The sequence below is a fragment of the Chiloscyllium plagiosum genome, unplaced genomic scaffold (genome assembly GCF_037043375.1).
Source record: "Chiloscyllium plagiosum isolate Xiang-an unplaced genomic scaffold, Cpla_swu_hap1 HiC_scaffold_1, whole genome shotgun sequence".
NCBI classification, from domain to species: domain Eukaryota; kingdom Metazoa; phylum Chordata; class Chondrichthyes; order Orectolobiformes; family Hemiscylliidae; genus Chiloscyllium; species Chiloscyllium plagiosum.
Genome location: NW_028270139.1, coordinates 132,953,236 through 132,978,942, shown reverse-complemented (window position 1 = coordinate 132,978,942; position 25,707 = coordinate 132,953,236). Strand labels below are relative to the sequence as shown.

General features: G+C 42.7%; 1 protein-coding gene across 12 annotated transcripts in view; it reads right to left on the bottom strand.

Moving 5' to 3' along the window:
- zbtb7c (zinc finger and BTB domain containing 7C) overlaps window positions 1–25,707 on the bottom strand; it is a 244,214-nt gene that overhangs the window by 18,466 nt on the left and 200,041 nt on the right. For all 12 annotated transcript variants that reach the window (XM_087990814.1, XM_043717424.2, XM_087990823.1 and 9 more), the window contains 2 exons: window positions 16,106–16,213; window positions 518–1,853 (listed from right to left, as the gene is read on the bottom strand). In XM_087990814.1, the coding sequence (XP_087846940.1) occupies window positions 518–1,845 (1,328 nt within the window). In that variant the 5' untranslated portion in view covers window positions 1,846–1,853; window positions 16,106–16,213. The remainder of the gene's footprint in view (window positions 1–517; window positions 1,854–16,105; window positions 16,214–25,707) is intronic.

Here is a 25,707-nt window from a genome sequence, read left to right as displayed (position 1 = left end):
TATCGGATCATCTGAATGAAGCAATTTGGGATGAATAGTTGATTGGATAAATAGAAGAATTTGGTCACATAGCTGAGTGAAGAAATTATTGAAATGTGTTTTTCTAATGTCTGTGGTCAGGATCCTGGGTGTGAACTCTACACAACACACTACAGATGGGAAGCGTTGTCAGATCTCAAAGCTGCTTGGCGAGGTAGTCAAGGCAGCAGTGTATTTTGCCTGCAGGGAAAACATGAATTGCAATATCAGCAATAAGTTTGCCTGTATTAACATTAAAGGAATATGTCAGATTACATTCACAGAATGTTATATATAAGCCTTAACCACATCGTAAAGAAAATTAAGCTACAACTAAATCACATTTAACCTTGATGTAGACTCTATAAGACACTATGATAATCCCACAAAAGATGAAATATGGTGCTGAATGCTGACTCAGTGCTGATTTATTAAGATTACTGCATAATCATTTACCAATACAGGGAGTATAAAATTATAAAAATTAACTGCTTCTAACCTTGTGAAACGAACTTCACATATACTGCACATGTATGGTTTCTCCCCTGTATGTGTTCGCATATGTCGTGGCAACTTCCCTGCTCCCTGGATCACTTTATTGCAGATAGGGCACTGCTGAGATGCCTTGGGTCTCATCTTTTTCTCATATTCCAAAGGCCAAGTTGGATACACTGCTGCCAAATAGGACGGACCTAATATATTTAGATAGGAATTAAAGTCCTTTAATGTTCCAAGGTTATTATGGCTATTTTCCATCATAATACCTTTAAAAAAGTCACAAAGACTTGTGGTTGAAGGCAGATCCTCCTTGGCCTCCTCCTTGATCTTTTCCTTCTTTACTACCAGGTTAAGAGGTAATTGGTCCACATCTTGGTGTTGTACAAGCTGGGGAAATCTGCTATAACCTCCATTCCAGAGGGGAGGAAAGAATCCTGGTCTGAGTGGAGACACACTAGTTCTTCCATTAAGCAAATCTCCTCTAGGACATAGTCCTCCTTTTAACAGAGACTCTAAGGAGAAATCACGAACAGGTCCCAAGCATCTACCTGGATCATTAACTGTAAATTGACTTAAGAATTCACAAGGCAGCTCTGTGCATTGCTTTTCTATAAGCTTGTTGGTCTGAAAATCATACTCCTTATTCCAATGGTCACCTTCTTGGAAATTTTCCTCTGATTCATTGACATGCTCTTGAAGGGTTTCTTCAAGATCTTGTTGGGGAGATTCCTTGAGATCTTGCTGGGGATTCTCTTTGTGACCTTGACCTTGTTCAAGGGAACCATTGCAATGCTTTTCATGGGATTCTTTAAGTTCTTGTTCAGAGAATTCATCAAAACCTCGCTGGGGGGATTCTGTGTAATTTTCCTTGAGCAGATCTTCTTGAGGATTTTGGATAGATTGTTTTCCTGGACCTGTTCTGTCAACACTTACCCTTTCACTTGATTCCATGATATCGACACATACTTGGATAAGACACTGGATCTCCAGCAGCTGTGCTGCACTTAAAACATCCTTTACATTTGAGCTGCTAATAGTGAGAGTTGATGTATAAGCAAACTCCAATATTGCAGAAAGTGCCTCAGGTGTCACAAAATCAATCTGATAAACATTATGTTGCTCTTCAAGGGTATCTGTGGTGAACAGAGTCTTGAAATACTTGCTAAATGCTGCAAGAATTGACCTGTGGGTCTTGTATTCCTGATCCTTTACTACCAGGATAAGATCACAGAGAAGACCATCTCGTCTCTGTTCATTCAAACTACAAAGGAGTTCATTGCTATGGTCTGGAAATGGTATCCCAATGAGGCCATCAGTTGTACTGGCCATCTTTATGTCTGTTGAATAAGAATGAAAAACAATTCGTTAGTGATTAATATTTAAAAATCAGACACCGAACAAAACACACTTACATGCACTCGCATGTCACGACAACCTGCACCCTGGATCACTTTGTTGGAAATAGCATACTCAAAGATTACACCTCATGAGAACATAGGAATATCCACCTGAAAAAGTCAAACTTCCATCCAATTTTGCTTTCGACTACACTAGTAATTATGTGATACAATAATAATATAGTTATTGACTATTAACAGCTCTACAATTAGTATAATTTGTGGAAGATTATGAGGGGCATGGACAGGGTGACTAGAAAGCAGCTGTTACCCTTAGTCAAAATGTCAATAACAAAGGGACATACATTTAAGGTGAAAGTTAGGAGGTTTAAAGAGGATTTGAAGAAAAAGCTTTTCATCTAAAGGTTGGTACGGTCTGCCTGGGAAGGTATTTAATACCTTGAAAAAGTACATGGATGAGCACTTGAAATGTCATAATATTCAAATTGAGGGCCTAATGCTGGAAGGTGGGACTAATATAGATTTAGTGCACCCTTTGATGATACAGACGTGACGGCCAAAGGACTTCTTCTATACTGCATGATTCTTTGATCAGACCCAAATATGACACAAGCTTTAGGAACTATAGTTCTGAGGATGTCTCCGCTTTCCAAGAAAAAAACATTCATGGTGAATATGTATTGACAGGGAGTGAAAACAGGATCAGAATGCCAGGATGTCTTGCAAAAATGGAGCAACCTTTCAACAATCACAATATCAGTTCCCATCAGAAAACCATGCTTGATAAAGTGCCTCATTATAGATTTGTTTACAAAACTGGAGCACATGAGATTAAAAGACAGCAAGGATACGAAATTACTGAAAGCAAAAAATGCTGGAGATCACAGCAGGTCAGGCAGCATCCATGAAGAATCATAGTCTCGAAATGTTTGCTTGCTTTCTCTCCATGGATACTGTTTGACCCACTAATCTCCAGCATTTTTTGTATTCAGAACAGATTCCAGCATCTGCAAAAATTTGATCCTGGTTGTGGAATTAACTAGGTGGTGGAAAGAACATAAGAACTAGGAGCAGGAGTAGGCCATCATGGCTGATCTTTTCGTGGCTTCAGCTTCATTTACCCACACTCTCATTATAACCCTTAATTCCTTTACTGTTCAAAAAATGTTCTATCTTAGCTTTGAAAGCATTTACTGAGGAAGCCTCAACTACTTCACTGGGCAACGAATTCCACAGATTCACAACCATCTGGGTGAAGAAGTTCTTCCTCAATTTGGTCTGAAATTTTGAGGTTATGCACCTAATTTTGAGGTTATGCCGTCTTCTCTTAGCTTCGCCTGCCAGTGGAAACATCCTCTCTACTTCTATCTTATCTACTCCTTTCATAGTTTTATATGTTTCTATAACATCGCCCTTCATTCTTCTGAATTCCACCGAATATGATCCCAGTTTACTCAGTCTCTCCTCATAAGCCAACCCTCTCATCTCCGGAACCGACCTAGTGAACTTCCTCTGCACCCCTTCCAGTGCCAGTACATCCTTTCTCAAGTAAGGAGACCAAAACTGCATGCAGTACTCTAGGTGTGGCCTCACTAGCACCCTGTGCAGCAGCAACATAACCACCCTGCTTTTTAATTCAATCCTTTTAGCAATGAAGGACAAAATTCCATTTGCCTTCTTAGTTACCTGTTGTACCTGCAGACCAAAGTTCTGTGATTCATGCACGAGGACACCTAGGTCCCTCTGCACAGCAGCACACTGCAACTTTTTACCATTCAAATAATACTCCTTTTTACTGTCATTCCTACCAAATCAGATGACTTCCTATTTATTAACATTGTACTCCATCTGTCAGACCTTTGCCTACTCACTTAAACTATCTATGTCCTTTTGCAAAGTTTCACAGTCCTCTGCACACTTTGCTCTACCACTCAGTGTTAACCGCAAACTTTGGCACACTATAATTGGTCCCCAATTCCAAATCGTCAATGTAAATTGTGAATAATTGTAGTCCCAATACTGATCCCTGAGGCACACCACTAGTCACTGATTGCTAACCAGAATAGCACTCATTTATCCCCACTCTTTGCTTCCTATTAGTTAAACAATCCTCTATCCATGTTAATACATTGCCTGTAACACCTTGCATCTTTAGTTTGTGCAGCAGCCTTTTTTGTGGCACCTTGTTGAATGCCTTTTGGAAATCTAGAAACACTACATCTACTGGGTCCCTGTTGTCCACCATGCTCATAATGTCTTCATAGAATTCCAGTAGATTAGTTAAGCATAGAGAGCAGAGAGAAATGTTGAGTGTTTTGTCACAGGTATACTGTGGTGGATCCAGGGGTCAATATTAATACTAGGGCTATCTTAGATATTAATGATCTTGATTTGGTCATAAAGTGCAAAATTTAAAACTTGCAGAAAACATGAGTGGTTGCTTGGTGTAGTGGTTATCACATCTGCTTTACATGCAAAAGCTCCTGGCTTCAATTCCCAGTGGAATCGATTACTTTGATGACAGGATTCAGGAACCTTCGTTAACAAGAGAAATTGAGAGCTTAGTCAAAAAGGAAGCATATGTAAGGTTTTGGAAACTAAGACAGATGGAGCCCTCAAAGAATGCAAAGATAGCAGGGCTAAAAGGGGTCAGGAAATGTTTTTGGCAATCACAATTAAGGAAAATCCCAAGGCATTTTAATGTATATGAGAAACAAGAGGGTAGCTAGGGAGAGGGTAGGTTTACTCAGGGACAAAGGAGAGAACTTACTCATGGAGCCAGAGGAAGTGGTTGAGGTCCTTATCAAATACTTTGCATTGGCATTCACAAAGGAGAAGAACATGGTGAGTATTGAGGCAGGTATGTTGAGGTCTCAGAAGACTGGCGAACAGCCAAAGTATAACTTTGTTTAAGAAGGGCAACAAGAGATAAACCAGGAAATTACAGTTCAGTGAGCTTTACGTCAATAGTAGAAAAATTATTCGAAGGATAGCATTTTCTCACTTTTGGAAAAATATGTATTATTAGTGATGGGCTGTGTGCAAGAAAGACTTTAAGGATTTTTTGAGGAAGCGACAAAAGTGATTAATGAGGACAAAATAATAGATGTTTTCTCTGTAGAATTTAGCAAGGCCTTCAAGAACGTCCCTCATGGCAGGCTGATACAAACTGTGAAGTCTCATGGTGAGCTGGTAAGATGGATACAGAACTAGCTTAGTCATGGAAGGCAGTGAGCAGCATGGAATGGTGTTTTTCAGATTGGAGATCTGTAACCAATAGTGCTCCACAGGGATCAGTGCTGGGACCTCTGTTGTCTGTAATATATATAAATAATTTGGAGGAAAATGTAGGTGGCCTCATTAGCAAGCTTGCGGACAGCACAAAGAATGGGGCATGTGTAGATAGTGAGGAAGATTGCCAGAGGATACAACAGGACATAGATAGGCTAGAGACTTGGGGGAAGAAATGGTAGATGGAGTTTAATCCAGACAAATGTGTGATAACACATTTTGGGAGATTTAATGCATGAGGGAATTATAGAGTAAATGGCAGATCAACATACAGGTCCACAGTTCGTAAGTGTAGTCCACAAGTGGATAAGGTGGTCAAGAAGGCATATGGCATGCTTGCTTTCATCGGTCAGCGCATACAGTATAAAACTTGGCAAGAATGTTTTGCAGCTGTATGGACTTTAGTTGGGCTATATTTGGAATACAGTGTATAGTTCTAGTTCCCATATTACCAGAAGGTGGCGGCTCAGTGGTTAGCACTGCTGCCTCAAAGTGCCAGGGACTTGGGTTCAATTCCAGCTTGGGCGACTGTCTGTGTGGAGTTTGCACATTCTCCCGTTGTTTCTGTGGGTTTCCTCTAGGTGCTCCTGTTTCCTCCCATAATCCAAAGATGTGCAGGTTATGTGAATTGGCCATGCTAAATTGCCCATCGTGTTCAGAGATGTGTAGGTTAGGTGCATTAGTTTGAGGTGAACATACGGAAATGGGTCTGGGTGGGATACTCTTCACAGAATTGGTGTGGACTTGTTGGGCTGAAGGGCCTGTTTCCACACTGTGTGATTCTATGTAAGGTGGAGGCTTTGGAGAGGGTCCAAAAATGGTTTATTAGGATATTCACTGATTTAAGATTATATATTTGAAATCAGAGAGCAGAGGTTTCTGGGAAAGGAGGGACTTCTTTTTATTTCTGTCCAGCTATATAAGTCAGTGTTTTCTAAACCCGAGACCCTACCTTTGTAGGGCCTCCCACCCAACCATCTCCACTAACCTTAAAGACAAGGGACACATCAGGTGGGCGTCTCTTCTTTTTTACTTTGTGATAAGGGGACTAACAGGGATGGCAGGGAGAGCAATGTTCCTCCTGCATGATGTTTGAGGTGAGGGATGCCATTAGTGTCCCATCCAAGTATATCTGCAGGAAGTGCACCCAACTGTTGCTCCTCCAAGACTGTGTTAGGGAACTGGAGTGGGAGCTGGATGAACTTCAGATCATTCGGGAGGCAGAGGCTGTGATAGATAAGAGTTACAGGGAAGTAATTACTCCTAGGCATGAAGGGGAAAAAAGTCAGTGGAGGGATCCCCTGTGGTCGTTCCCCTGAGAAATATCTTTCCCGTTTTGGATACTGTTGAGGGGGATGGCTTACCAGGGGTTTGCAATGGGGCCCTGGTCTTTGGCACAGAGCTTGTCCCTGTGCACAGAGGGGAAGGAGGGAAAGGAGGAGAGTGTTAGTCATTGGGGACTCAATAATTAGAGGGTCAGATAGAAGATTTGTTGGGAATGAATGAGACTCCCGGTTGGTGTGTTGCCTCCCAGGTACCAGGGTCCGTGATGTCTCGAATCGTATCTTTGGGGTCCTTAAGGGAGAGGGTGACCAGCCTCAAGTGTTGTCCACGCAGGTACCAACGACATAGGTAGAAGGAGGGATAGGGATGTAAGGCAGGATTTCAGGGACCTAGTGTGGAAGCTGAGAGCTAGAACAAACAGAGTTATTATTTCTGGTTTGTTACCCGTGCCACGTGATAGCAAGGCAAGGAATAGGGAGAGATATGAGCTGAACACGTGGCTGCAAGGATGGTGCAGGAGGGAGAGTTTCAATTGGGTAATTGGGGCTCATTCTGGGGAAGGTGGGACCTGTTCAAACAAGACAGTCTTCACTTGAACTTGAGGGGTTCTAATATCCTGGGTGGAAAATTTGCTGGTGCTATTCGAGTGGGTTTAAACTAGCTCAGCGGGGGAATGGGAACCAGAGGTGTAGTTGCAGTGCACAGGAGGATGAGAGTAGGAAGGACAGGGACAGGATTTCAGGGTCACAGGAATGTGCTGGCAGACAGAAGCTGGTTTGAAATGTGTCTACTTCAACGCCAGAAGTATCTGAAATAAGGTAGGTGAGCTTGCAGCATGGATACGTACCTGGGACCATTTCGGAGACATGGATAGAGCAGGGCGAGGAATGGATGTTGCAGGTTCCAGGGTTTAGATCTTTCATTAAGAACAGGCAACGTGGTAAAAGGTGGGGGGGGAGGCGTGGCCTTGTTAGTCAAGGATAATATAACGGTGGCTGAAAGAACTTTTGACGAGGACTCGTCTACTGAGATAGTGTGGGCTGAGGTTAGAAACAGGAGAGGAGAGGTCACACTGCTGGAGTTTTTTATAGGCCTCCGCAGAGTTCCACGGAGGAGGAAGTAGGATTGGCAAAATTATTCTGGGTAGGAGTGAAAGGAACAGGGTGGTCATTATGGGGGGACTTTAACTTCCCCAACATTGACTGGAAATGCTATAACCCTGGTTCATCGGATGGATCAGTTTTTGTCCAATGTGTACAGGAGGATTTCCTGACACAGTATGTTGACAGGCCGACAAGAGGGGAGGCCACACTGGATCTGGTGCATTGGTAATGAACCAGGCCAGGTGTTTGATTTAATTGTAGGTGAGCACTTTGGAGAGTGACCATATTCAGTTACGTTTAGTTTAGCGATGGAAAGAGATAACTCTTGCCCTTTGGCATGTACCTATCAATGGTGGAAGGGCAATTATAATGTGATTAGGCAAACCTTAGGAGGCACAGAATGGGTAGCAAAATGCAGGGGATGCAGGCAATGGAAATGTGGAGCTGGTTTAAGGAACAGATATTGTGTGTCCTTGATAGGTATGTCCCTGTCAAGCAGGGAGGAAATGATAAGGTAAGGGAATCGTGGTTTACTACAGAAATTGCATCTCTTAAGAAATTGCATCTGTTAAGCAGAAGAAGGTCCTAGGGAGCCGTAATGTCATGCTGCAACTATATAAAATGCTAGTGTGGCCACACTTGGGATATTGTGTACAGTTCTGGTCGCTGTATTTTGGGAAGGATGTGGAAGCATTGGAAAAGGTGCAGAGGAGATTTACCAGGATGTTGTCTGGTCTGGAGGGAAAGTCTTATGAGGAAAGGCTGAGAGACTTGGATCTGTTCTCATTGGAAAGAAGATGGCTAAGAGGGGATTTGATAAGAGACATACAAGATGAACAGAGGATTAGATAGGGTAGACAGTGAAAGTCTTTTTCCGAAGATGATGACGTCAGCTTGTACGAGGGGGAATAACTACAAATTGAGGGGTGATAGATTTAGTACAAATGTCAGAGGCAGGTTCTTGACTCAGAGAGTGGTAAGGGGGGATTGCCCTACCTGCCAATGTAGTTAACTCAGCCACATTAGGGAGATTTAAACAATCCTTGGATGAGCACATGGGTGATGATGGGATAGTGTAGGGGGACGAGCTGAGAATAGTTCACCGGTCGGCACAACATCGATGGCCAAAGGGCCTGTTCTGTGCTGTATTGTTCTATGTTCTATATTCCCTGATTTTTGGGGCGGGGGGGGGGGGGGGTGTATTAGTTATGAGGAGAGATTGGACAAACAGGCTTTGGTTTTACTTGAACGTCAAAGGATGAGGGGCGACCTGATAGACATTTACAAAATTATGAGAGGCATGGATAGAATGGATAGTCAAAGTCTTTTCCCAGGGTAAAAATGTCAATCACTAGGTGACTTGGGTTTAAGGTAAAAGAGGGTAAGCTTAAAGGAGATGTGAGAGGCAAGTTTTATATACATACGGTGGTAAGTGCCTGGAATGCACTGCCAGAGGAAGTGGTGGAGGCAGATACAATAGCAACTTTTAAGAGGCATCTTATCAGTTATATGAATAGACAGGGAATAGAAGGATACAGATAGCTCAAAAAGGTTTTTAGTTTAAAAAGGCATCATGTGCCAGCGCAGTCTTGGTGTGCTGAGGGCCTGTCCCTTGACATTAAACTTAGAAGCACAGTAATTGATGAGAAAGATTGTAAAAAGATGCATTTATTTAATACCTTTAATGAACATAAAATATCCCACAGCATTTTACAGATAATGACGTTTAGGAATGGTTACATTTCTAAATTAATGAAGAGAATGCAGTAGAACGTTTGTGATAAGCACGCTGTCACAAATAACACCAGGGTAATGACAAGTTAATATGCTTTTGTAATGTTGATTAAATAATAATTATTGGTCTGTGGGAATTATCTCCCTGCTCCTCATCAAAGTAGATCCTCGGGCTGGTTTAGATCCATCTGAGAGAGCAGATTTGATCACAGTTTAACAGCTCATACCCCAAACATGCTGCACTTCCTCATGCTGTATTTGACTGTAAGATCACAGGTTTAAGCTTATGTCGTGAAATGAAACTTTAGTCCACAACTTTCTGACTCAGGGATGACAAGATTGATTGCTACAATGGCAAGACTGCTATATGAAGAGAGACTGGAAAGGTTAGGGCTATATTCATTGAAACTTAGAAAAGAATGAGGAGAGATATCATAAAACCTTATAAGATTTGAACAGGACTAGACAGAGTAAAAGCAGGAAGGACATTCCAGATGATCAGACAGTCTAGAACCAGGGGTCACAGTCGAAGGATGTTGGGTTTGACTATTTAGAACCGAGGAGAAATTTCTTCATCTATAGAGTAGTGAACCCATGGAACTTTCTGCTACAGGAAGCAGACGAGGGAAAAACATTGAATATTTTCAAGAAGGAGCTAAATATTGTTCTAGGCACTAAAAAGATCAAGGATATGGGAAGAAAGCAGGAATAGGGTACCAAGTAGGATGTTCAGCCATGATCTATTGAATGGTGGAATAGGTTCTTAGAGACGTCTTCATTGTGGAAATATTCTCACAATATGTACCGCCTATGCTTCTCCTAATGTTGTATACCTCAATGAGATTCCGCTCCCCCCTCCCTCAGCCTTCTCTCCTCCAAGGAGAACAAACCCAGCCTGTCCAATCGCACCCCATAACTGAGACTTTTCATCCCAGGCAACATCCTGGTCAATCTTCTCTGCATCCTTACCATTGCAATCACATCCTCTACATAAGTGTATACAGTATTCCATCTGTGGCCTAACCAATGTTTTATAAAATTGTAACAGCTCCTATATTCTATATCCTGACTAATGAAGGCAAGCATCTCGCATGCCTTCTTCACCACCTTGTGCTGACACCTTCAGGGATCGACGAACTTGTAACCAAAGTCCCTTTGTTCCTCAATACTCGCAAGGAACTTATCATTTATTGTGTATATCCTTCCTTTGTTAGACCTCCCAAAATGCATCACTTTGCACTTATTAGGATTACATTTCATCTACTATTGGTCTGCCTAATTTACGATCAATATCAGATGTAGCCCGACACCGTCCTCCTCACTATCAACAAAACCCTTCAATTTTCAAGTCATCTGCAAACTTACTGATTATATCTTCTAGATTCGTATCCAAGTCGTTAATGTACATAATAAACAGCATGGGTGGCACATTTCCCGTCTTTCATAATGTGGAGGTGTCGGTGTTGGACTGGGGTGGACAAGGTTAAAAATCACTCAACACCAGGTTATAATCCAACAAGTTTATTCAAAAGCACTAGCTTTTGGAGCACGGCTCCTTCGTCAGGTTGCTACCTACTGATTAGATTAGATTAGATTACTTACAGTGTGGAAACAGGCCTTCGGCCCAACAAGTCCACACCGACCCGCCGAAGCGCAACCCACCCATACCCCTACATTTACCCCTTACCTAACACTACGGGCAATTTAGCATGGCCAATTCACCTGACCTGCACATCTTTGGACTGTGGGAGGAAACCGGAGCACCCGGAGGAAACCCACGGGGAGAACGTGCAAACTCCACACAGTCAGTCGCCTGAGGCGGGAATTGAACCCGGGTCTCTGGCGCTGTGAGGCAGCAGTGCTAACCACTGTGCCACCTTGCCACCCATCACCACTGTTGCGTGATTTTTAACTTTACCCCTCTTTGAAGCACTCTTCAATCAATTCTTTCCCACAACTATGCTTTCACTAAAAAAAAACAGCATGGGTCACAGCACCGATCCCTGTGGTACACCACTGGTCACAGGCTTCCAATCACAAAACAATCTTCTTCCTTTGCCTTCTAACTGCAAGCCAATTTTGAATCCAGTTTGTTAGATTGCCTTGAATCCCATGCAAAGTTACCTTTTGGACCAACCTTCCATGTGTGACCTTGTCAAGGCACAAGTCACACAACACCAGGTTATAGTCCACAGGTTTAATTGGAAGCACTAGCTTTCAGAGCGCCACTCCTTCATCAGGCGGTTGTGGAGTGCACAATTGTAAGACACAGAATTTATAGCAAAGGTTTACAGTGTGATGTAACTGAAATTATATTGAAAAATACCTTGATTGATGTTAAGTCTTTCATCTGTTAGAATGACCATGATAGTTTCACTTCTTTCATATGTAAATCACAAAACTGTTTTTAAAAGTTACAGTCTCAGGTTAACTGTAAGAATTGGTGTCAGCCCAGATAAGACGTTGAGATGGTGAAGGTGTTAGCCCCCTGTGTTCCCTGCCTGTGCAATAATGTTTCAATTGATTTTTATCTAAAAAGTGCGTTAACAGAGTCTTACATGGATTCATGCAGTTTTTGAGTAAAGTACAATGTAACTCTGCAAGTACAAATTTACCCCACAAACGTATATGTGTACGTGTGCATGTGTGTGTGTGTCTGTGTGTGTGTGTATGTCTGGGGTGGGATGTGTGTATGTATGTATGTATGTATGTGTGTGTGTGTGTGTGTGTGTACACGTGTGCTCTGGGGTGGGGAGTTGACAGTGTCTCACAGACAGTCACAAACCCCCACCCCAGACAGACACACACCTCCTACAGCCACACACACTCCCATATTCACACATGCACCCTCTCACAAACTTAGACCACTTTACACTCACACACACAGACATATACACTCCCTCATAGACACTCACAAAACCCCACTCCAGACACACGTGCGTGCGCACACACAAACAAACCGACATGCACACATACACGTATATGTTTGTAAGGTGAATTTGTATTTGCAGAGTTACATTGTACTTTGCTCAAAAACTGCATGAATCCATGTGAGACTCTGTTAACTCACTTTTTAGATTAGAATCAGTCTAAACATTATGGCACCGACAGGGAACACAGGGGGCTAACACCTACAACACCTCAACATCTTATTTGCGCTGACACCAATTTTTACAGTTAACCTGAGAATGTAATTTTTAAAAAACAATTTGTGATATGAAAGAAGTGAAACTATCATGGTCATTATAACAGATGAGAGACTTAACATCAACCAAGATATTTTTCAATGTATAATTTCAGTTACATCACACTGTAAACCTTTGCTTTAAATTATGTGTCTTACAATTGTGCACTCCACAACCACCTGATGAAGGAGTAGCGCTCCAAAAGCTTGTGCTTCCAATTAAACCTGTTGGACTGTAACCTGGTGTTGTGTGATTTGTAACTTTGTACACCCCAGTCCAACACAGGCATCTCCAAATCTTGTCAAAGGTCGAATTGAAGTCCTGCACTACCGTCATCAATATATTTAGTCACCTTTTCAAAGAACTTAAAATACATTAGTCAGGCAGGCTCTCCCTCTACCAAATATGTGCTGACTATCCCTGATCAATCCCTGCCTTTCCAAGCGTTGATTAATCCTGTCCGTCAGAATTCTTTTCATAATTTCCCTGCCATTGACCTCAGATTAACTGGTCTGTAATTATCTGGCCCACCCCTGCCGCCCTTTTGAACAAAGGAACCACATTAGCTCTCCTCCAGTCATCTGGCATTTCACCTGTGGCCAGTGAAGTATTAATATCTCTCTCAGGATCCCAGCAATCTTCTCCCTTGCCTCCCATTAGTAGCCTGAGATACATCTCATCAGGCCCTGGGAAATCTATGTACCTTAATACCTGCTAAAACATCTAATTCCTTATTAATCTTAATTGTAGCCATGAAATCCATGACTACAATGTCTTTCTCCTCTGTGAATACCTCTGTGAAACATTGATAACCCTTTACATCCAGGTTTTGCTGGACTTGCTGCCTAGCCATTCACTCTTAGAGGAACACACTGGTCCTGAACTTTCACTATGCTACTTAGAAAAGACTCCCACTGTCCAAGTGAAGACCTAGTATATATATTTGCCAGATCTCATCTAATGATATTAAAATTGGCCTTCCTCCAATTTAGACACTTAACATTTGCACAATCCTTATGTTTTCCTGTAATGACTAGAAAACTTAGAGTTATGGTCACTACCCCCAAATGCTCACCTACTGAAACTTTAGCCACTTGATTAGCACTGCCCCATCTATAGTAGGACTATGTATTGGTGCAAAAAGCTGTCATGGACTTGGAGGGGAAAATTTGCTGGAATATAGGGAAAGTGCACAGATACGCAACAAATCTTTCAAAGAGTTGATACAGGTGCAGTGGAACTGAATGGCCTCCTCTGTGCTGTATAATTTTGTGATACTATGGATGGTAACTAAAAATTGAGAAATGCAAGCATCTAGTTTTAGCAATAATAGTTAAATGGAACTATCAAGAAGCTACACATTTTAAAATTCTGACTACCAGCTCTCAAAGATTGATTCAAAGTTGCTAAGGATTGTAAGTTCATTAAGGAAAACTATTCCAAGTGCTTTATGATTTAGAAATGGAGAGGTTGCAACAACGTGGGTATAATATTTCCCAATTCACAAGCATGCCAAAATATCCAGCCATACTAGCAAAGGGAAGTGTGCAACATTTAATATTTCTTAAAGAATATTCTGCTGTTCTATTACCAAAACATGTATGAGTCAAACTCTTCACTTCAAATGTTCCAAGAGATCACATAAGCTCAGGATTCAATACTTTTGTATGTTTGCCAGCATAACAAGAAGGTACATCTGGAGGAAACTTTGATGTTTTCTCAAAATTGGCATAGGTGGTTGTCAAAAGTTGAAAAATGCACCAGGATTAGCCTTCTAGGATCTTAACTAAGTTTAATTTATGCTATTCAAACAGTGCAAAATGCTGAGCTTCAATTTATGCGTTAAAAAAACGGATTTTAGTTCAGATACTAATGTAATAAATTATTTGTGATTAGTTTGGTGGACTTTAAATTCAATTCATAAATCTGGAATATGAAGCTTGTCTTAGTAATGGCGACCATGAAATTATAATTGACTTTTGTAAAAAGCCATCATGTTCACTAATGTCTTTAGAGAAGGAAAACTTATATCCTTACCCAGTCTGGCCTATGTGTGGCTCCAAGTCTGTAACAATGTGGTTAACTCTTAAACTGCCATCTGGAATAGCTAGTATGCCACTCAGTTTCAAGGATAATTATAGATCGGCAATAAATGCTGACCTTGCAAACAAAATTCATAGCCCATGAAAGATTAAAGGAAAAGTAATGTTCTAAACACCCAGCTACTACTTTATAAATAATGATTTCCAGCATTTTTCCGATGACAAATCGTAGACTAACTAGCCAATAGTTTACTGATTTCTATCTTCCTCCTTTCTTAAATAGTCGTGTTCTATTTCTGTTTTCCAATCTGTTAGGACTTTTTCAGAATCTATAGAATTTTGCAAGATTAAATCGATGCATCCACCATCTCTGAATACATTTTGGTTTCAAGACTTAGGAAGCAGTCCATTCCTCTAGTAATTTGTCAGCCTTTAATGTCGTTAGTTTCCTTAGTAAATTTTCTCTTGTGATTGCGATTGTCTTAAGTTCCTGTCCTTTTTTTGCCCTCTTGGTATTTTCGTATTTTTTAGACATGCTTTTGTGACTTCTACCATGAGGACCAATACAAAATTCTTGTTCAAAACTTCTTTTAATTTGATACCATTCTTAATTTCCTTAGTTAACCACAGAGGATGCTGTATATAGAACATTGCTGTGCAAAAATCTTTTCCTGCAAGTCCCACCTAGAAGGATGATCAAGGTCCAAAAGAATTTATTCAGCTGTGAAGTATAGGGAATATTCTTAAAGTAAATATTATATAAATAAAGTATTTTCCTTCTTTCTTGTCATAGCAAACATGGGTACAGACATTTTAGTTTCATCAAATCAAGATTATGTCACCCATGGCTTCCACTTTTTGAAGCATCACAATTAATTATTTTGTCTTAAGATATTTGAAGCTGTGGCAATTTATTAACAGGAACACAAAACCAAACACCCCTGTAAAGATATGTAGGTAAGCCGTCCAAGTAGATTGACTGGTAGTCGCAGTCTTTTAATAGTGAGTGCACTGGGCTTTTCCACTGACGTGCTGATTAATTCCAGTCATGTCTCTTTATAAGTGCTTTTCTTTTTGCAAAATATTGTCAAGGTAGTTCGACTGTAATTGGTGACATTTTTATCCAGTTCGTCACTGTGCATATTTCTTTTTCTTAACAAAATTAATTTTGCATGCTCCCTCAATATCCAATCTTCTATTTGCTATTCAGTTAAGTTTGCAAGAACAGAAAAAAAATCTTGCATATGTAGTGTATTCCACCTTCTCACTAAAAGATCAATAAGTAAGTGACCTTATACTCTATTTAGCTTTGTGCCTCATCAACTTCCACGCTCATTGTTACTAGTGACAGAATGTAGGGGAACAAGCACAAGAAGGCCATGGCAACAGATGTAACCTCTCAAACAACGCAACTGCTGTTAAAAACAACTATATTACCCTCAGAATGAAATGGGATCTGAAAGCTACATTCATTTGAGTTTTGGTTTATATGTGCCATTAAAATCTGAACAATTATTTTGCATGCTAAAGTAAATGATCTATTAGAAGAAATAAATACACTTAAAAATTGAATCATTATAAATATTGAATACCTGGAACCGTGGTATATGTCAACCTTTGAAGCCTCCAGAAGTTCTTCCAAAAACAGAGATCAGCATACACTCAAAATATAAATTGTGTACTCCTAATGTGGTTGAAGCCTATTTGAATTGTGAAGAAAAAACATCAGGTAATTAATTTTAAATTAACGCAACACAATTTATTAAATTAGTTAATTGTATAAAGATAGCACTAACTACAATCAAAAAATTTTAAAGCCATCAAAAACATTGTCTTTGACATGCAAATAAAGAATTCATTCTGAGTCACTTTGATTACAGTATCATAAGGATCTGACTGTGGATCAGATATGATATTTTCAGTTTCAAAAGGCATGCATCCAAAAGCAGAACTATGCATGTTAGACCCCTGCTCCCACCGTAGTATGGGTGATATTTTCTTCGCAGGCATATATTAATCTCAAAAATGATCTCAAACACCTGGAAGGAAATTTATTTTTGGCATGGTTTTACATTTTGTTCCATTGGTCTTGCAAGCTAGTACAACCATGAATCTCATCTTCTTAAGTCCTGTATTTTTCACTGGAACTGTTTTGAAACCATTCACCTCCACAGTTTGGCTGCTGGGCATATCTTCTGTGGTTATGGTGTGAATAAAATTTTGTCTTTTTGCCACTGTTGGATGATGAATCACTACAAATTGGTAATTTTTGGGGCCTTTTGGTAGTCTCAATGATCCTGGTCCCTGTCACAACATTAGACATTTTTATTCTATAAAGCAACTAATTCATATGTTGTTGCGCTAAAACCATGGCTAGGACCAGGGGTTTATTTGCACTACTTAAGTATAGATGTACAGATTTCTGGTGATGAAGGCCTGGATTTTCATGGAATCGGGGAGACTCCATGGAGGGACGAAAATAGCAACCTAGATCTGATTCTGGGCTGCCTGACACCATCATGGGTTTCTGATTTTCATAGTGCTATTTAAGTGTGAGAGGTAGTTTAGATTGTGAGCCCACATCTTGCACTCCAACCTGACAAACTCCATTGAGGAGATAGGCACATGCAATTTTTATGGAGTTGGGCCAACTTTTGAAAGACTGACGGTTCATGGCCCCTCAGAGGTATTATGAACAGAAGGATTCGAATCAGAAAACCTTTAGAAAAGAAAGTTCCAAAGATCTAACCCTTTCCCTCTATGTCAAGCAAAGCCTCCTACTAATCTCCATGCCAATGTATGTCCTGCCACCCAAGCTTCAATGAGCATCTTGGCGGATAGCCGAGGCATCCAATAAGGGTGCTAAAACAGATCAGATGCAAGGAAACTTTGCTTGATTGACAGCTCTGGTTGTCGGATTTATTTTCTCTATACTGTAATATCTACACTGTCAATCATAAAATGCTTATTTACACAAGGGTTGAATTGGGTTTTGGTGCCAGAAAAGTGATCGTCTTAATTATATACCATGCCATGATTTACAGTAATTTCCATCCATTTCAGTTATACAGTAATAGAGCTTTACAGCACATAAACAGACCCTTCAGTCCAACTCGTCCATGCCGACCAGGTATCCTAAACTAATCCAGTCCCATTTGCTAGCAGTTGGCCCATTTCTCTCTTAACTCCTCCTATTCATATACCCATCCAGATGCCTTTTAAATATTGTAATTATACCAGCCGCCACCACTTCCTCTGTCAGCTCATTCCATACACGCACCACCCTCTGCATGGAAAAAAATGCCCCTCAGGTCTCTTTTAAATCTTTCCCCTTGTACCTGAAACCTATGCCCTTTAGTTTTGGACTCGCCTACCCCAGGGGAAAAGACCTTGGCTATTCACCCTATCTATGCTCCTCATGATTCTATAAACCTCTATAGGGTCACCCCTCAGCCTCTAAGGTTCCAGGGAAAATAGCCCCATTTTATTCAGTCTCTCCTTATAGCTCAAACTCGCCAACCCTGGTAACATACTTGTAAACCTTTTCTGAACCCTTTCCAGTTTCACAACATTCTTCCTATAGCAGGGAGACCAGAATTGAATGAAGTATTCCTAAAGTGGTCTAACCAATGTCCTGTATAGCTGCAACATGACCTCCTAACTGTAACCAATAAAGGAAGGCATACTTAACGCCTTCTTTGCTCTCCTTTTTCAAGGAACTATGAACCTGCACTTCAAAGTTTCTTTGTTCAACAACAAAAAGAACAAAGAACAATACAGCATGGCAAAAGGGCCTTCGACCCTCCAAGCCTGCACTGACACATTTTGCCCTTGCATACTAAAACGGTCTTCACTTACACGATCCAGATTCCTCATTCCCCTTCTGTTCATGTATTCATCCATGTGCTTCTTGAATGCTGCTATTATGTCTGCCTTCACCACCTCCTCTGGCAGTGTGTTCCAGGCACTCACCACCCTTGCCTCGCACACCTGTTTTAAACTCCCCTCCTCCCCCTCCCCTGTACCTTGAACCTGTGTTTCCTAGTAATTGACCCCTTCAGCTTGGGAAAAAGTCTCATACTTTCCACTCTATCCATACCATTCACGATGTTATAAACTTCTAACAGGGTCACCCATCTATCTTCTACGTTCCAGTGAAAAGAAAACCCAGTCTATCCGATCTTTCTTCATAGCTAAAATCTCCCATACCAGGCAACATCTTTGTAAGCCTTTTCTCTACTCTCTCCAAAGTATCCACATCCTTCTGTGAGTGTGGTCACCAGAACTGTATGTAATATTCTAAGTGTGGCCTAACTGAAGTTAGAACATAGAACATAGAACAATACAGCACAGAACAGGCCCTTCGGCCCACGATGTTGTGCCGAACATTTGTCCTAGCTTAAGCACCCATCCATGTACCTATCCAATTGCCGCTTAAAAGTCACCAAAGATTCTGACTCTATCACTCCCACAGGCAGCGCTTTCCATGCCCCCACCACTCTCTGGGTAAAGAACCCACCCCTGACATCTCCCCTATACCTTCCACCCTTCACCTTAAATTTATGTCCCCTTGTAACACTCTGTTGTACCCGGGGAAAAAGTTTCTGACTGTCTACTCTATCTATTCCTCTGATCATCTTATAAACCTCTATCAAGTCACCCCTCATCCTTCGCCGTTCCAACGAGAAAAGGCCTAGCACTCTCAACCTATCCTCGTACGACCTATTCTCCATTCCAGGCAACATCCTGGTAAATCTTCTCTGCACCCTCTCCAAAGCTTCCACATCTTTCCTAAAGTGAGGTGACCAGAACTGCACACAGTACTCCAAATGTGGCCTAACCAAAGTCCTGTACAGTTGCAACATCACTTCACGACTCTTGAATTCAATCCCTCTGCTAATGAACACTAATACACCATAGGCCTTCTTACAAGCTCTATCCACCTGAGTGGCAACTTTCAAAGACCTATGAACATAGTGAGGTGGAGGAACAGAGGGATCTTGGGGTCTAAGAACCCTATCGTTAACCCTGTATTCCGCATTCTTATTTGTTCTTCCAAAATGGACAACCTCACACTTGGCAGGGTTGAACTCCATCTGCCACTCCTCAGCCCAGCTCTGCATCATATCCAAGTCCCTTTGCAGCTGACAAGAGCCCTCCTCACTATCCACAACTCCACCAATCTTCGTATCATCTGCAAATTTACTGACCCACCCTTCAACTCCCTCTTCCAAGTCATTAATAAAAATTACGAACAGCAGAGGACCCAGAACTGATCCCTGCGGAACTCCACTTATAACTGGGCTCCAGGCTGAATATTTACCATCTACCACCACTCTCTGACTTTGACCGGTTAGCCAGTTTTCTATCCAATTGGCCAAATTTCCCTCTATCCCATGCCTCCTGACTTTCCGCATAAGCCGACCATGGGGAACCTTATCAAATGCCTTACTAAAATCCATGTATACTACATTCACTGCTCTACCCTCATCCACATGCTTGGTCACCTCCTCAAAGAATTCAATCAGACTTGTAAGGCAAGACCTACCCTTCACAAATCCGTGCTGGCTGTCCCTAATCAAGCAGTGCCTTTCCAGATACTCATAAATCCTATCCCTCAGTACCCTTTCCATTACTTTACCTACCACCGAAGTAAGACTAACTGGCCTGTAATTCCCGGGGTTATCCCTATTCCCTTTTTTGAACAGGGGCACAACATTCGCCACTCTCCAGTCCCCTGGTACCACCCCCATTGACAGTGAAGATGAAAAGATCATTGCCAACGGTACTGCAATTTCCTCTCTTGCTTCCCACATAATCCTAGGATATATCCCATCAGGCCCGGGGGACTTGTCTATCCTCAAGTTGTTCAAAATGTCCAACACATCTTCCTTCCTAACATGTATCTCCTCTAGCTTACCAGTCTGTTTCACACTCTCCTCTTCAACAATACGGTTCCTCTCATTCGTAAATACTGAAGAAAAGTACTCATTCAAGACCTCTCCTATCTCTTCCGACTCAATACACAGTCTCCCACTACTGTCCTTGATTGGACCTACCCTCGTTTTCGTCATTCTCATGTTTCTCACATACGCATAAAATGCCTTTGGGTTATCCTTGATCCTATCCGCCAAAGATTTTTCATGCCCTCTCTTGGCTCTCCTAATCCCTTTCTTCAGGTCCCTTCTGGATATCCTGTATCCCTCCACTGCTCTGTCTGAACCCTGTTTCCTCAACCTTATGTAAGCCTCCTTCTTCCTCTTTACAAGACATTCAAACTCCCTCGTCAACCAAGGTTCCCTCACATGACCATTTCTTTCCTGCCTGACCGGTACATACCTATCAAGGACACGTCGTATCTGTTCCTTGAAAAAGTTCCACATTTCCACGACATCCTTCCCCGACAGCCTATGCTCCCAACTTATGCTCCTCAGATCCTGTCTTACAGCATCGTAATTACCCTTCCCCCAATTGTAAAACCTACCCTCTTGCACCCACCTATCTCTCTCCATAACCAAGGTGAAAGTCACAGAATTGTGGTCACCATCACCAAATGTTCACCCACTAACAAGCCCATCACTTGTCCCGGTTCATTACCGAGTACCAAATCCAAAATGGCCTCCCCCCTGGTCGGACAATCTACATACTGTGTTAGAAAAGCTTCCTGGACACATTGCACAAACACCGCCCCATCCAATCTACTTGATCTAAAAAGCTTCCAATCAATATTTGGGAAGTTGAAATCGCCCATGACTACTACCCTGTGGCTTCTGCATCTTTCCAAAATCTGTTTCCCAATCTGTTTCTCCACATCTCTGCTGCTATTGGGGGGCCTATAGTAAACACCCAACAAGGTGACTGCACCTTTCCTATTTCTGACTTCAGCCCGTACTACCTCTAAAGGCAGATCCCCCTCGAACTGCCTTTCTGCAGCTGTTATACCATTTCTAATTAGCAACGCCACCCCCCCTCCTTTTTTACCACCCTCCCTAATCCTACTGAAACATCTGTAACCAGGAACCTCCAACAGCCATTCCTGTCCCTCTTCTATCCAGGTTTCCGTGATGGCCACAACATCGTAGTCCCAGGTACCGATCCACGCCTTAAGTTCACCGACCTTATTTCTGATACTCCTTGCGTTGAAGTATACGCACTTGAACCCATCTCTGTGTCTGCAAGTATTCCCTGTCAGTGCTACCTTCTTCACAGCCTCCCCACATACTTGGACATCCTGACAAACAGCTAGCCTACTTGCTGGACTACAAGTCCGGATCCCATCCCCCTGCCAAACTAGTTTAAAACCCCCCGAAGATAGCTAGCAAACCTACCCCCCAGGATATTGGAGCCTTTCTGGTTCAGGTGCAACCCATCCTGCTTGTACAGGTCCCACCTTCCCCAGAATGCAGTCCAATTGTCCAAATACTTGAAGCCCTCCCTCCTACACCATCCTTGCAGCCACGTGTTCAACTGCACTCTCTCCCTATTCCTTGCCTCACTGTCACGTGGCACCGGCAACAACCCAGAGATGATGACTCTGTCTGTCCTAGCTTTCAGCTTCCAGCCTAACTCCCTGAGCTCTTGAATGACCTCCCCACCTCTCTTCCTATCTATGTCGTTGGTGCCAACGTGCACCACGACTTCTGGCTGCACACCCTCCCCCTTAAGGATTCTGAAGACACAGTCCGAGACGTCTCGGACCCTGGCACCCGGGAGGCAACAAACCATCCGAGAGTCTCGCCCATGTCCACAGAATCGCCTGTCCGTCCCTCTAACTAGAGAGTCTCCTATAACTAGTGCTCTCCTCCTCTCCCCCTTTCCCTTCTGAGTCTCAGAGCCAGACCTCACGCCACAGACCCGGTCACTGCAGCTTACCCCTGATAGGCTGTCCCCCCCACCGGTATACCTATTGTTTAGGGGAATGACTACAGGGGATTCCTGCACTGCCTGCTTCCTCCCCGTCCCACCTCTAACTGTTACCCAGCTACCTCTGTTCTCTGGCGTAACTATGTCCCTGTAGCTTCTATCTATCACCTTCTCAGCCTCTCGAATAATCCTCAGTTCATCCAACTCCAGTTCCAGTTCCCTAACTCATTCTGTGAGGAGCAGAATCTGACTGCATTTCCTGCAGATGAAGTCGGCAGGAGTATCGGTGGTCACCCCTACCTCAAACATCCTGCAGGAGGAACATTCCACTGCCTGCGCTGCCATTACTCTACACTTCGTCTCCAAAGCAAGAACACTGAGTTCTATAAAGCTGCAGCATAAGTTGTCTATCCTTATACTCAATGCCCCTTCCAATGAAGGCAAGCATGCCTTGGGCCTCTTTTTATTTCCTCATTTACCTGTGCTGCCACCTTCAGTGATCTGTGGACCTGCACACCCAGATCCCTCTGCATATCAATATACCTAAAGCTTCTGCTATTCACTGTATAATTTCCACATGTACTTGACCTTCCAAAATGCATCACCTCATACCTCCATCTGCCAATTTTATGCCCTGCCTCCAACTGATCTATATCCTGCTGTATCGTCTGACAATCCTCCTCACTATCCACAACACCATTAATCTTTGTATCGTCTGCAAACTTACTAATTAGACCAGCTACTTTTTCCTCCACTTATATAGACCATGAACAGCAGAGGTCCCAGCAGTGATCCCTGTGGAACACTACTAATCACAACACTCCCTCTTTCTCCTATGACTAAGCCAGTTCTGTATTATCTTGCCAGCTCCCTGATCCATGTGGCTTCACCTTTTGTACCTGTCTGCCACGAGGGACCATAACCTTCTCAAAGGCTTTACTGAAGTTCATGTACACAACACCAACTTGTTTTCCCTCATCAACCATCTTCATCAAAAAACCTCAACAAACTTGATCAAGTTAGTGAGGCATGTCCTCTCGCAATAAACCATGAATAAGTCAATTTGCTTCTAAATGCAGAGAGATCTTGACCAAGAATCTTTTCCAATAATTTCTCTACCACTGATATGAGGCTCACAGGCCTGTAATTTACCCTTCTTAAATAATGGGACAACATTGGCTATTCTCCAGCACTCTGGCCAAAAAGGATACAAAGATGACTGTCAATGCTCCAACAATTTGTTCTCTTGCATCCCTAATTATTCTAGGATAGATCCGATCAGGATCTGGGGACTTACATAATTTAATACTTTTTAAGATGCACAACACTTCTTCCTTTTTAATAGCAACTTGACTTAGAAATTCGACACTCCCTTCATTGAAATCAGCCTCACCAATTCCTTCTTTGTTGAATCCAATTCCTTCTCTTTGTTGAATACCAACACAAAGTAATCATTTAGGACATCACCCACCTCTTCTGACTCTACACATAGTTTCCCTCCTTTGTCCTTGAGTGGGCCAACCCTTTCCCTGGCTACCCTCTTGCTTTTTATATATGTATAAAAAGTCTTGGGATTCTCCTTAATCCTGTTTACTAATGACGTTTAGCCCTTTTAATTCCTTGTTTGAATTCTTTCCTATTTCAAGGACTTCATCAGTTCCCATTCTCCTAGACCTTAAAATGCTTCCCTTTTCTTTTTGGCCAAGGTCAAAATATCACTGTTCATCCAAGATTTACGTAACTTGTTGTACCTATCCTTCATTCTCGCACAAACATGCTGTTCCTTTACTCTTATCAAGTATCTTTTGAAATACTCTTTCATATCTAATGTGGAATTACTTTCAAAAAGCCACTTCCAATCAACATTCTCCAGTTCCTGAGGAGAAAGTGAGGTTTGCAGATGCTGGAGATCAGAGCTGAAAATGTGTTGCTGGAACAGCGCAGCAGGTAAGGCAGCATCCAGGAACAGGAGAATCGACGTTTCGGGCATAAGCCCTTCTTCAGGAATCTCCATTCTCCAGTTCCTGCCTATTATTATTGTAGTTAGCCTCCTCCGAATTTAACACCTTCACTCAAGGATTGCAGTTATCCCTATCCATAAGTATCTGAAAACCAACAGTATTATGGTCACTACTCCTGAAATGCTCCCCCATTCACCAGGCCAGGCTCATTTCACAAAACCATGTTCAGTATAACCCCTTCTCTGCATGGACTGTTTACATGCTGTTCATCAGGAATAAAGGCAGAGAGCCTGAAGCGTGGAGAGATAAGCTAGAGGATGGTGGGGGTGGGGAGAGAGTAGCATAGAGTACAATAGGTCAGTGGGGGAGGAGATGAAGGTGATAGGTCAGGGAGGAGAGGGTGGAGTGGATAGGTGGAAAAGGAGCTGGGCAGGTCGGACAAGTCCGGACAAGACAAGGGGACAGTGTTGAGCTGGAGGTTTGAAACTAGGATGAGGTGGGGGAAGGGGAAATGAGGAAGCTGTTGAAGTCCACATTGATGCCCTGGGGAAGATGAGGCGTTCTTCTTCCATGCGTCTGGTGGTGAGGGAGCAGCGGTGGAGGAGGCCCAGCACCTCCATATCCTCGGCAGAGTGGGAGGGGGAGTTGAAATGTTGGGCCACGGGCGGTTTGGTTGATTGGTGCGGGTGTCTCAGAGATGTTCCCTAAAGCACTCTGCTAGGAGGCGCCCAGTCTCCCCGATGTAGAGGAGACCGCAACGGGAGCAACGGATACAATAAATGATATTAGTGTTGTGCAGGTAAAATTTTGATGGATATGGAAGGCTCCTTTAAGGCCTTGGATAGAGGTGAGGGAGGAGGTGTGGGCACAGGTTTTACAGTTCCTGCGGTGGCAGGAGAAAGTGCCAGGACGGGAGGGTGGGTCGTAGGGGGGCGTGGACCTGACCAGGTAGTCACGGAGGGAACGGTCTTTGCGGAAGGTGGAAAGGGGTGGGGAGGGAAATATATCCCTGGTGGTGGGGTCTTTTTGGAGGTGGCGGAAATGTCGGCGGATGATTTGGTTTATGCGGAGGTTTGTAGGGTGGAAGGTGAGCACCAGGGGCGTTCTGTCCTTGTTACGGTTGGAGGGGTCGGGTCCGAGGGCGGAGGTGCGGGATGTGGACAAGATGCGTTGGAGGGCATCTTTAACCACGTGGGAAAGGAAATTGCGGTCTCTAAAGAAGGAGGCCATCTGGTGTGTTCTGTGGTGGAACAGGACAAACAGTACAGACTACAGATTCAAAAACACCAGCAACAGTTCTCCTTCAAGATCCTCCGCTCCACGCTTGCAGCAATGCGCCGGCACCTAACCTCTCTACAGTCTGCCCTGCC